Source organism: Parus major, chromosome Z (genome assembly GCF_001522545.3).
Source record: "Parus major isolate Abel chromosome Z, Parus_major1.1, whole genome shotgun sequence".
NCBI lineage: Eukaryota > Metazoa > Chordata > Aves > Passeriformes > Paridae > Parus > Parus major.
Genome location: NC_031799.1, coordinates 51,328,264 through 51,340,901, shown reverse-complemented (window position 1 = coordinate 51,340,901; position 12,638 = coordinate 51,328,264). Strand labels below are relative to the sequence as shown.

General features: G+C 43.9%; 1 protein-coding gene and 1 long non-coding RNA gene across 2 annotated transcripts; both read right to left on the bottom strand.

Annotated features, from left to right (window-relative positions):
• Window positions 1–7,134: 7,134 nt before the first annotated feature.
• On the bottom strand, window positions 7,135–8,160 carry LOC107215860 (hydroxysteroid dehydrogenase-like protein 2). The gene is made up of 2 exons (XM_015652215.3): window positions 7,959–8,160; window positions 7,135–7,492 (listed from the first exon to the last, which is right to left on the bottom strand). Exons 1-2 carry the CDS (start codon window positions 8,158–8,160, stop codon window positions 7,302–7,304), a joined length of 393 nt encoding a protein of 130 aa, XP_015507701.1. The 3' UTR covers window positions 7,135–7,301.
• Window positions 8,161–12,168: 4,008 nt separating this feature from the next.
• LOC107215983 lies at window positions 12,169–12,627 on the bottom strand. Its single transcript, XR_001525332.2, has 2 exons — window positions 12,489–12,627; window positions 12,169–12,388 (listed from the first exon to the last, which is right to left on the bottom strand). It is a non-coding gene; the product is annotated as an uncharacterized LOC107215983 (long non-coding RNA).
• Window positions 12,628–12,638: the final 11 nt, after the last annotated feature.

The window sequence follows — 12,638 nt, the reverse complement described above, 5'->3', positions numbered from 1 at the left end:
CAGCTTCCCAACCCAAAAACCTGTGTGTCAGTCTGAAATACTGCAGTCTCCTCTCAGAGAATTAAGCATGAGCTGGACCCACCTGACTGACACACTTCTCTGGGTGAAAGGGCTTGGTGAGAAACAGGTGCCTGCAACCCACTACTAATGGGCTGGTTCCCTCATGGGACATCAATACTCTGGAAGGGCAGAGCAACAGGTGGGTCTGTGGGGCAGCACAGCTTACAGAGACCCAGCTATGGGGCCTCAAAGTCAATAAAAGAAGGTGGGTGGCAGTTTCATCCATGACTGCAGGAAGACAAGTGGTCTGACTCGCAGAGAGCTGGTGTGACGAGTGTAGCTGGGTATACAACAACACACACCTGGTATACTGTGGCTAGTAAATAAGGAGTCCTCTCATGACCATGCAGAGGGTTTTGTAACCCTGTGTTTTCAGTAGCAATGTAGCAGAGCTGCACTGGTGTAGGTAGGGTCAGAATGAAAGCCATTAAGCACCTCTTTGGACACCAGCTTTCCAGCACTAAGCTGGTATGCTGCTATTGGAAAGTTCCTTGGAAAATTGTAAATAAATATGGAAGTGAATAATTTGTTTGTCTGTTGGATTGTCTTTTGGTTTGTGGTTTGGTTTTTTTTTTAGGTTTTCTGTACAAAACACTGAAACTGTAATGCTTGAAAGGAAATTAATTTACTAAGGCAAGGCAAAGCAGTATCAGATCATGATCCATTTGTTTAAGAGTGGTCCTTAAAGAGGAAGATCAAGTAGGCAACTTCTCCCTCACACCCCACAGCTTCTCATTATGTAAGGAAAAGTTTTTAAAGCAGAATCTGTGAAGCATCATATCTGCATTCCTGGAACACCTGTAATTAAATCCACCCATTATTTCAAAGCAAAGCACTGCTGGTTAATTTGCCCTTTACTTACCTGCAAGCCCAAAAATAACTTGTGGGGGGCACTCTATGATGCCATAAGATTTAATCACTCTTGGAGAAGATTTCAGAACAAACACACTTTTTAGTAGACCATGGTCCTTCAGCTCTGTTGGTCATTCACCACAGCATCTAGTTGCACCCTGCTCAGTAGTATTTCAACACTTGTAATCCTGCTTTTAATACTGACCCGACATCCCTGCTCCATAGGTCAGAAGCAAGGGCTCTACAAGGATCCACAAGAGAGGAAGGCATTCTTCATTCTGGGACAGAAACAGGACACAAGCCCACAAGGAGCCTGATTCAAACAGGAAAGCTTGAGGAGAGTGGTCTTCTGCTCCATCCACCTGCACTGCTGGCAATCCCTCTACTGGATTGCTAGGATAGGTGCTGCAAATACTGCTCTGCTTGACCAGGCCAGGGCAGACTTACACAAGTGCATGAGCAAGCATTTTTCTGGTCAAGTAGGTAACACCAGGCTGAGTTAAAAGGGGTGACTAGGCAAGATCTTGTATCTGAAGCAGAAGATTGTGTGGAACAACATGAGGAGTAGGAACTCAGCCATCAGAGTGCACTGTAAAGGTTTTGTCTATTTCCGGTAATCACTGATTACCAGAAAACTCCTACCCTTCTCAAACTCCCTTTGGAGGTACAACACCCAGCCTATAGCAAATATGAGGGCAAGCTTATTTTCCTTTGGACATCCTGAAGGAACGTGGGGGAGTAAGTACCAGTACTAAAGACCACCCAACTCACAGTCACTGTTATGACTGCAGTTATTCATCAACTAAAAAAAAAAAAAGAAAACCAGCACAACAAAATACGTAACTTCATGTCAGAGCTAGGATCAAAGTGTGTTAGAGTGTGATTGATGAAATGCAAAGCAGATAACAGCTTATGAAAGCTTAGAGACATGGCAATGCCAAGGAAAAACGTCCAGCTTTTAGGTCACTCCTAAATTTTTCATACCCTGTCTGGGGCAGCTTACAGCCTGAGAGAAGGAAACCTGTTCATTTTCTCCACTGAGAACTGTAGATGATCATGTTAGGCATCCACCTTTCCTTCATTTGTGCATGATGCTGAAGAAAGCAGTGCAGACATCACAAGGATACTTCATATTTACACCCAAGCATATCAGAGCAGAACTAACTTTCTGCTGGTCCTTCGTTAGTTTTGGTACTAGGCTGCAACTAACAATTAGTGTTAACACTGAAAAAGTATATGAAGATCAGTCCACAAGGTGCCTTTGGTAATTCTATACTGCTTCACAAGAGGCTTGAAAAACCCTTAATAATCCAGTCTGTGTGTTTTCAGAGTTGTGACCACACAACTCTGTTTTGTATTAAATTTCTGTGTGTTTTGGTAGAACAGGATGTATCTGTGGCAACAGCAGGAGCAGGTGAGTGTCAGCTCTTGCATGAAATATACAGGTAAAGAAGTGCAATTTAAACAAAAGCCCAAATAATGAGTATGGAAAAAGTGTGCAATAACAGCTCAACTAGAAACCTACTTGAATGCAAGCAGGAGACTTGGCGCTACAAGTATGTGCTAATTATATGAGGGAGATTTGCCTGAACAAAGAGTGTGTAATGTCTCTATATAGGTAAAGGACACTGGGCTGTTTCTGTCTAAGAAATCATGATGCTTTGGTCTCCTGCCTGTAGCCTTAAGTTATTCCCTTATGTCCTTTAAAACACAGAGAGTGGCTTTGAAACAACTGGATCATGCTCTTCACCCACTCACACTGCCAGCTCACAATTCCTGGGCTCACAAAAGGGGGTGGCCCTTGCAAATGGCATTTAAGGCTGTAGCAGACCCGCAGTGCATCCTTTTCTGCTCCCTTCAGTGCTGGCCTGTGAGGGCAGAATGCCTACTTTACAGGGTGCCTTAAAGTGCTCACAGTGCAAAGACAAAAAGATGGAGGGTGGGGAAGATCTTTGCAATGACAGGACTGGAATCATGAGGGAATTGAGTCGTGGTTCTGCCAAAGAAATCCTGGGGTTATTTCCAGCCTTTCATGCAGTTGCTCATCTGTAACAGGCAGACAACAGAGTCTCATTGTGTCCTTTGGGGGCGATCTTCCTTTCTTCAAAGAGAAGAAAATAACAACAGAGAAGGTTGTAAATATGAAGATGGGACATTATTTACTGAAGATATCTGACTGTCATTGTCACAGTAGCATTTATTCCCCTGGAAAAGAAAACAGCCAACTGAGCAGCAGAAACAGTGTTTCCTCCCAACTTGGGTTAAGGCAACCATAGTATTATTTTCTTCCCTCCCTGTTTTGCCTGGTAAATTTCAAAGTCTGAGAGACCTGTTTCAGTGAATAGATGTGACCTAGACACTGCTTTTACAGTAGGTCTGGATCTCAAAATTCCCCTCTGTCTTAAGTTGTTTAATAGAAATAGTAAGCTATATATAAATAAGTAGCTGACAACATCCTTCTGGAGAAAATATTATGAATAGTATGAAATATGCTTCTTGGTGAAAAAAAAATTCCATCATACTTATTTTGTGTTATTTGTTCACCCATCTCACTACATCTTACACAATCAAAGCTGTGACAAAGATCATAATTGAAGAGAATGGTATTGTACTTATCCCCTAGCCTGCTAAAGCTTTAACCATTGATGAAAATGTCTGCTTTCAGAGCTGTTGCTTATACCATGTGACTTCCATCAGTGGGAGAAAGTGACAACAGGGAAACAAGCTCAAAATTACTGCTCACAGTTAAGAAGTTTGATGGAATCCACTTTTCCTCCCTTGCTTCCCTTTCTAGTGAGGTAACCATAAAGCTTGAGCTCAACCATGCAATGCCAAAAGAATGTGCACACTTTTCTGCCTCCTTGGTTGTTAGGTTCTTATGTGTAGGCTTCCCAGTCCAACCTTGTGATCACAATTTCATTGCATAAACCCTATTTTAGCACTGAGTAGAAAATGGCAGACATATCAACAGCTGCACACAGACAGGCACACATGACTTCACCTTTGCAATGCCAAGTGCCTTCTGTGCACACTTTGGGGCTCAGCCATCACTTGCAGTCCTGCAGCCTTCCACCCGAGCTGCTATGCCAGTCTTTCTCCCTTTTCTTTCCTATGCTGTTGCCTTGGCCTTCCACTTGCAATTTGCATAGAAATTGATTCCTCATAGTCCAAGAATCTCATCTTTCTTCTCCTTGTGTTTTCTATCTGTTTCATAACTTTAGTTTGTATTAAGGGGAAAAGCAAGAGTTAGCAAATAGAAAAGTAGATAACAATCATTTAAATAATCCGTAAGCATTACCAGCCATAAATATGCACCAAGTGGAGTGACTGACACACACCACCTGTGACTGCTTAAATGTGATCCTGTCAGCACTGAGAGCACCATATACAGGAACAACCAAATACTAGCTTGGCTGGGTCCTAATGCCAAGGGCAGAGTGACAACAGTAATTATAGTCACTTTCCCCATCTTCACTGCTTGCTGACTCTTGAAAGGACACTCTTCCTGGGGCCACATTGTTTCATTTCTTGACAGGCACTTCCTTCTCTTTCTACTCTTTTTCACCTACAGTAACTTCAAGTTGATGTGTGGACCCCACTGATAAAATTTTGTGCAGGCAAACCTATCTCAAGAGGTGTGATGATACTATGCCCAGACAGCTGGCAGTCTTATTCTCAGACCCTGCTAGAAATGTGGGAAACAGAGGTAGAGCCCGCCCCATAAAAGGTACTGACTCTACGTATTATTGCTTGAGCTAGTTATATTTGGTTAATAAGAGCTTAACTTTGTTATACAAGACACCATCTTATTCTAGAACAGAATGCTGCATAGAGCAAAGATTAAGCAAGACTCCTTTATATAGACTCTATGGGTTACATGGACATTATTACAGACATTATATGAAGATCTGCTGGGTTTGATTTTTGTCAAATTTTAAGCATTCAGGCTAACGCTCTTCCAAACCAAGTCTCTCACTAAAACATTACTCTCCCACTATTTCAGTGGTTCAAATAAATATGACAAGTCCTGGTGCTCTGTCATCTAGAAGTACACACACTCCCTCAGGCTTGCTCTGGAGCAGGGATTTTATATCAAGAATGAGGGGAGGTAGGAGACTGCAAGGCGCAGACACAGATCTTTAAGTTATCTCACCCTATCCCACATTTGGCCCGTGCTTTAAGCAGAAAAAGATGCTGGTGCGCTTTGGCGAGTCCATCCCCACAGGGAGTCGGCCGCAGGCCGGGCAGCAGAGCCGGCCTGTCGGGGTGCACAAGCAGCCCCGCTCCGGTGTGCTGCCTGCTCCCTCTGCTGGCACCGCCGGCTCCAAACGCCGCCGGAGCAACTGCGGAGCAAGTGCAAGACGCCAGAACAGCCTTGAGCACACGAGGGTTGTATTTCCTTCGCAGCACGATGAGCCATCGGTCCTGCTCACTAGTGTCAGCAGCCTGCGGATTGTGCTTCTCTTATGCACGTCTTGGAGCTGTTCTCTTCATTTATCATCCCCAAAAAACCCGTACCTTTCTCTCCAGTTACTCACAGTAGCAAAACAGTCACAGTTTTTTTTAGTCACTTCATTTTTATGGGCCTCAAAATCTGGTAAGTGAGCAATAGAGTAAAAAGAAGTACTTTTGACCTCATGTAAAAATCCTCTGAAGAAGGTAAATATCTGCAATAATTCCTCTACTACAGCATCCATTCTAGGTTTTCTCCTAACAGTGCACAGTGGACTTTTCCAGCCTTTTAAGATAACATCTGATAGGGGTGGTCAATTCATACAAGCTTTGTGAAACCAGTACAGGACAGAAAAATATTGTCTCCCAGTCAGAGGAAAAGTTAGTGCTGACTTCAGCTCTTAAAGTACACTGGAAACATGCTGTGCATCCCCCAATCATGGGATAAGAACTCATATCTCCTTAGACATAAGGTAATTTAAAGATAAGAACACATTATAAGAAATAAAGTTATATTAGGTCTAGATCTCACAGTGACACGGGACAGTTTGCAGTCAGAAAAAAAAAAAAAAAAAAAGAAAGTGAAAATTAAAAAGCTGTCCTTGAAACACCAGAATTTTGGGACATAATTATTCTTTTAAGCCTTACAGTAAGTTATTTTAAAAAGCCATGTCTGCTGTTGGCTATAATAATTAACGTGAATTGTGACTTCTCTATGAGTAACAAAATCTATTGATCTAGATTGCATCAGCAAAAAATGAGGACTGGTGCTTTAAAACAGCATTGTAGTTATGTAAAAAAGACCAATATTCTACTAGTGTTTGAAATTTAACTATAGTAGCATCTTTTTCAGACCCAATGTTAGCATTGTATCACCTCTAATACTAGAATTTCCTAGCATGAAAGCCATGAATGGCTTTAGCTTATCTAAAACAAAGGAACAGAGTCATCAGAAAATTAAAAGGATCTGGATATAGGCTGTGCACAGGAAACAGCAATATCCCTAGAGTAAGACTTTTGACTGTTTAGAAATCCTGTTTTAAAACATACTTCATAGTTTTATCCATGTGGTGAAAACACTAAATTACAATCTGTGATTAAATCTCATACACTTCCAATATCTGAATATAACCAAATATTTCTGTATATCTATATCTGTCTATATTTCACAATATTGAAGCACTTTTCTGTAAAGTAAGAGGCTGTTTAATTTAAGTAGAATTTACTTTTGCAGTCCATCTATAAAAACATTTCTGAGGACTTGATTACAATTATTAACTTAATGGATAACTTCTTTTTTACATGATTAATCTGTTCTCTTCTGATTCCATTTTGAAGTGTGTTAAAGAAGGTTTGGAAATGTTTTGAATAGTGATACTTGTGGAAATCACACTTACAGAGAAGTGTAGCAATTTAACATTATGAATGTTCTGACATTGCCTCCTGTCCAACAGTACTTAATCAGTAAATACATTTTCTAGAATGAGAAAACAATCTGTAAGATGAGCAAATTACTTCAGGTGTTCTATCCTGTTACTTAATGAAATTATTAGATTATGACTGATTTAACTAAAAGAAAAACCATATGCTTCTGATCTCTCAGGGGAGATGAAACAAATCAGAGATCCTACCAAGTAACTTGCTTTCCTACTAAGTCCTCCTGGTAAAAGCAGTGCACGTTTAGGAAACACTGTTCAGACATGTGCAGAACACAAGTCCAACACATTGACTGGATTCTTCTTGAAGATGCACTGGCTGCTGAAATGTCAGCACCTGGTTAATAAAAGCAGTGTAACCTTTTGCACTCTTCCTCTTCACAGGACACAGGAGTGCAGAAAAATCCAAGCAGCTCCCACCTGCACTTTCCCTTGAGCCACAAAAAGCTGCAAGTTCCTCCAATCCCAGATCACAAAGCAAGAAGCTGCTCTACTCCCCCATCAGCAGAAGCTTTTCTGGGCCCTGGGAGCTGTGTCCCTTGACAAAGGCCTTTGTCCCTCACCTGTGAACATTTTCACAAAGTCGACGCTCGACATGCTCATAACCACATCAGCTGTCACCGGAGGCTTCCCGAAGCCAGCGCTCCCACCCTTGGTCTTCAGGTCAATATACCAAGTTCCTCCACCATCACCTGGACAGGGAGTGAAAAGAGGTGAGAAGGCAGCGCCCAGGTGAGAGCACTGTGCCCTCCCTCTCTGTTGCCCCTGCCAGACGGCCGCAGCCGAGCGCGTTTGCAGCGGTTCTGTGGTGGATGCTCAGCAAGGAGCCACCGCTTGTCCCCCGTGACGCCCCAAGCCCCACGAGCCAGGGCCATGGGCAGAACAGCCCAGAGGCTGCACTTTGCTCACAGAGCTGGTGGCACTTCTCCCGTGGCCCCGAGAGCGCCCTGTCTGTTCCCACACCACCCTGTGCCAGCCGGGACAGAGGCTCCGCGTGCGGCACAAGGGCAGCGGCTCCCGACACCCGCTCGGGTGGGCCTGGAGCATCACACAGAAGAGAAGAGGAGTCAGTCTGCTTTGGGACAGCTTCCAAAGTGATTCTGTTTGAAAATGCCCAGTGCCTTTTGCTAAGCAAGGTTGCACAAGCAATGGTCTTACCCGACAGCTCAAACTGAAAGACACCCTGAGTACTTTTCACATGCTCTTCAGTCACTGCCCCTTGAATAACTCGGAATGTCTCTGCAACGGGACCTGATGGCTTGCCTGCAGCAGATTCTGTCTTAACCTTTGCTCCATCTGCTCCTTCCTGCTGGGTTCCACTTAATTTCTTCTCTTTGAATGCTTGGGTAACACCTCCCATAAATTAATTCTTGTGCAAAGGCTTCTAAATCGTAAATCAGTAAATTGATTTACTCCTTTTGTTGCCAACTTTCAGAAATCTCTAAACATGGGCAAATGGTTTAGAAAAGAGAGATTGTTTATTCTACCCAAGATGCAAGGCGGAGATATTCCACAAATCAAGCTGACCAAGGATTAAAACGTGAGAGAATTCACATGTTATGTAAATTTGAAATCTACATAAACCTGCCAATAGTTGCCCTCTGCCTACTGCTAATTGCATAACTTGTGCAACCTTATGCAGTACGTGTCACTGCACCTGTGTAGGCCTCTTCAGGGGACTCTAGTGGTCCCTGGTGGTCGTTTGGGGAGGTGGCCCCTACTCAGTTTCAAGCTAAGTTCAGTTTAGGACATGCAGAGATTCAGATATAGCATCAAAGAAGATGTCATTTTCTCAGACAATTGCCAGAGAAGTCATAAAATACAAAAGTTTTCCATAAACATTGAGAAACATCTGCTTAACCCACCTGATAGCATCTTTTTACATTTAAAAGCGGGGTTAAAGGGGAGTATGATACCATCAGCTTCCATCTGGATCAGAGATCAAAGGAATGGACAGGGACAGCAGATTCTGCTTCAAGACTCAGAGCTTAAAGATGCAGAGAATTCTACTTAAAATACAATTAATTAAAATTACAGAGAATTCTGTTTAAACACATCAATTTGATCAGCATTTTTCTTTACCACAGTGAATATGCACATTTAACAATAAAGGAAATCTTTTGCAATTTACAAAGCCAATCAAGTTGAACAGCGCCTTAAAATCCTGTTTAAAGTCTCTTAGGTGTTTTCAGTATCAAAAAATACTTAGGTCTATTGCGTGAGTCCCTACAAAATAACCAGCACTGGGAGCCCAAGGAACTAACACCATTTGCCCCTGGCAGAATGGTCCAAGTGTGACTGACCAAGGAGTATTTCCAACAGAAAGGAACACTTTCAATTTTGCCTCCTCTACTCTGGCCTTATCTCTACTTTGACACTCATATAAAGCCAGCTCAGCATTCTTAGTTGCCCTTCACTTTGACATGCAACACTTTTGAAAAAGCAAAAGCAACTCTTTTCTAAAAAAATCCCCAAACATTTCTGCATTTCATCTGAGAGACTGTAAATTACGCAAATTTCATCTAGGATGCAAGACAAACTGGTTATGATATAATTTAGCAAGACTGGTCATATGACTTACCTGAAAAATGTGCTATTTTCCATTTGATTTCTTTTTCCAGCAATATTCACCTGTGACCTTCACTATAAAAAAGGATTCTTCAAAATAAGATACTGATTATAAACCAAGAATTTTTCAAAGTCCTGTGGTAGGTAACATTCTTTCACTAGTTTTAAGTACAGAGGCCCTGCAGCCACTTCCATAAATCTCACCCTCCAAATGAGAAAAAGGGTTTTGGCAAATAGCTTGAATTGAGTCCAAATTCTTGAGAGAAAAAACAAGCCAATCCGTTTGAAATCCAGAGGGCATTCACTACCACCAGAACTGATCAACTTGTATATACAGTGGCTTTCCTATTAGATCTTTCTATCTTCACTGATACCATCAAAACTGGAATCCTTTCAAAGTTGCAAAGAAAAAAAGTTTGAAGTTGAGAGACAATGTCTTTTGCTGGTATGTAGTAAAAAAAGAAATAGTTATGAGTTGAGGAATTCCAACCAATTTAATTATTATCATTTAATATAACTACAAAATTATTTTGTTACTAAGAAATTAAAACAAACACTTAGAAAAATTAACCTCAACTCTTCTGCACACACCTTGTTTATTTCAAATAAATTGTAACATTTTTTGCCAAATCTGGGAATTGCTCTTACTAATAGTATACCCATGAGTGTCCTTAACATTTGTCATTAGATATCCAAGTGTTATTTAATATTCCAATCAAATAGTAGTGAGTTTAAAGTGAGTATTTCTTCTGCTAAAAAGTAATATGTTAAAATAACAGCAATATTCACTAGGGTGCACATTTGTAAATGAATGGGGGAAACGATCTTGCAGACCATAGGAAGGGAATACCAATGAACTATGCCCCATGCGTGCCGCTCGCACAAGTGGTTTTCCTCCGTTTAACTCCCTCAATATTTTCCTTTTCTTACCTATTTCTATATCGATATGGAGACATATTCATTAAAAGAAGTGCTCTAAGACGACTGGTGCTGAAATGTGAATTGTCACTCAAAAACACGGGGGGCTTGAAGAGGGGCAGCAAGCGTGTCAGCCCCGGCTGCGGGCTGGCAGTGAGGTGCAGCAGGCAGAGGGAGGCACTGGCGGAGCGCCTGAGCCAGGGACAGCGGGGACAGCCGGGCAGGCGTCGCTGCAACGCGGCACGGCGGAGCGGCGCAAAAGGCTGATGGGGTAAACACTAAATTAAAGGAGTAGTTCCTGAAAGAGAAGGGCGCTCCACGTTCCCCTGCGAGTAGCTGCGGGGTCAGGAGCTAGCTCCAGGTGGATGCTGCTCCATCGGAGGGGAATGCATTTGGGAGAGCAGAGGGGTGTCCTTCCCCGCTGCGCCCCAGGATCGTGGGGGTTTCTGCAGTGCAGAGAGCAGAGCACAGGACTGCAAGCACAGATGCAAGGGTGCTCAGCCCACGGTAAATCCGTGCTCTCCTGCTCAGCACTCGGAGTGGTGTGGGGGGGAGAGCTGCGTGGCTGCCGCCCAGGCACCGGCAACACCGCTGAAACCCAGAGCTCGAAACTTCCACCTTCTGTAGCGCCTGTTCAAACGCTTTCTGCCCCTCAGGCTAAAAAAAACTTCCAGGAGATAAATTGACCCTCCTGATACAGGAAAAAAGCCCATCACACCAGTTCCCCTATTACATACTGGAGAGAGAAAAAGCCCAAAACAAGCACTCGCTGGCTGAACCATGATGCCCAGGGGCTTTTCCTGCACGTACTTGTGAACAGAGCTGACAGCGGCAGCTCTCTACACACAAACACGATGGCTTACTTCCATGGGGGATACTGCAGGCATGAGGCTTATGGTCTGGGCATGCAGCTGTGGCAGTCAAGCTGTGCCTTGGTCATCTGGGCCGAGTGGCTGCCGGGACAATGACAGAAAAGCATGCCTGAAGATCTTAGCTAAGCACTGTCACTTCCATCGGTGGAGGATGTCAACCCTGGGAAAGCAGGTGGTATGGAAGACCTTACAGCTGCAAAGTGTTCAGACAGCCCTTGGCCCCTTTAGCCTGCTCATGCCTCAGTCACACAGGAGTCTGCACCCCTGTGACACTGTGAACTGCAGTGAACCAACAACCACCATTATAATAATACACAGACTAATGCATCCACTCAGGGCTCACTTTGCTTTTTGTTGATGTCAGTAAAACCATCTGTCTCAATTCCCCCAGCAGGTTCAGACCTACCAGATGATTTCCCTGTCTGCCATCAGCTCCCAGTGAAACTTGAAGCCCTGTCAGGGTGCTGCACAGAATCTCTGTGAGAGCTGAAGGGGGAAAGGCAAGTCAAAGGTGAAACCTGGTGGAAGATTTGGTAACCACAGTTAACAGCTGGTCAGCATGGCAATGATGGGAGGAGGTCAGGGTCTTCACAGGGCAGCAGAGGGAGGATGAGAAAAAGTTACACGTGCAGGGCATGGAGGTGAGGGCTGACCTCACAGTTATTGTGAAATAAGAGATATACTAGGGGAGAGGATGAAGGAGCGAATAGGTGTGCCTGGGTGAGCAAAGACAGAGGATCCTACTGCAGGCTTTCTAATAAACAGGAAATCACAGACTCATTAGAGTTGAAAGGGACCTTTAGAGGTTATCTACTCCAACCACCCTGTTGGGGGTGACCTGGAAAGGTCAAGGTGACCTGGAACAGATGACACAAGCCTCCCTGGGTAGACTAGTGCTCTGCCAGCCTCAACATAAAGAGGTTCTTTGTCATGTTTCAGTGTAATTGTGGCTTAACTTATGGCCACTGCTCCTTAGTTTGTCTCCTGGCATCACTGAAAAGAGTCTGGCACCACCGTCTTGGCATCCACTTTATTTATACACATTACAGAGCCACTTTGTTTATACACATTACGGAGATCCTCTCCCAGTCATCTCAGGCCCAGCTCCTGCAGTCTGCCCTCAGAAGAGAAATGCTCCAGGCCCCAAATCATCTTTGTGCTCCTCCACTTGACTGACTCCAGTAGCTCCTTGTCTCTCTTCTCCTGAGGAGCCCTGAACTGGACACAACGCTCCAGAAGATGAGGGAGAGGCAAAGCTTCAGTGATTTGAGAGCAATTGGCAGGAAACCAAAGCAAGATTTCACACACACGGCGGAGAACGAAAGCATACCGAAAGCCTTCCAGTTCCACCCTTCATCCCGCGTATGCCTTTTTCCAGTCTCAGGTTAACTCGCACCCCTGGGCTCACCACCCCCACTGAGCCCACAGCTCCCGGGCAGAGCGGCGAGCCCCGGCCCCGGCCCCGGCCCCGGCCCCGTCT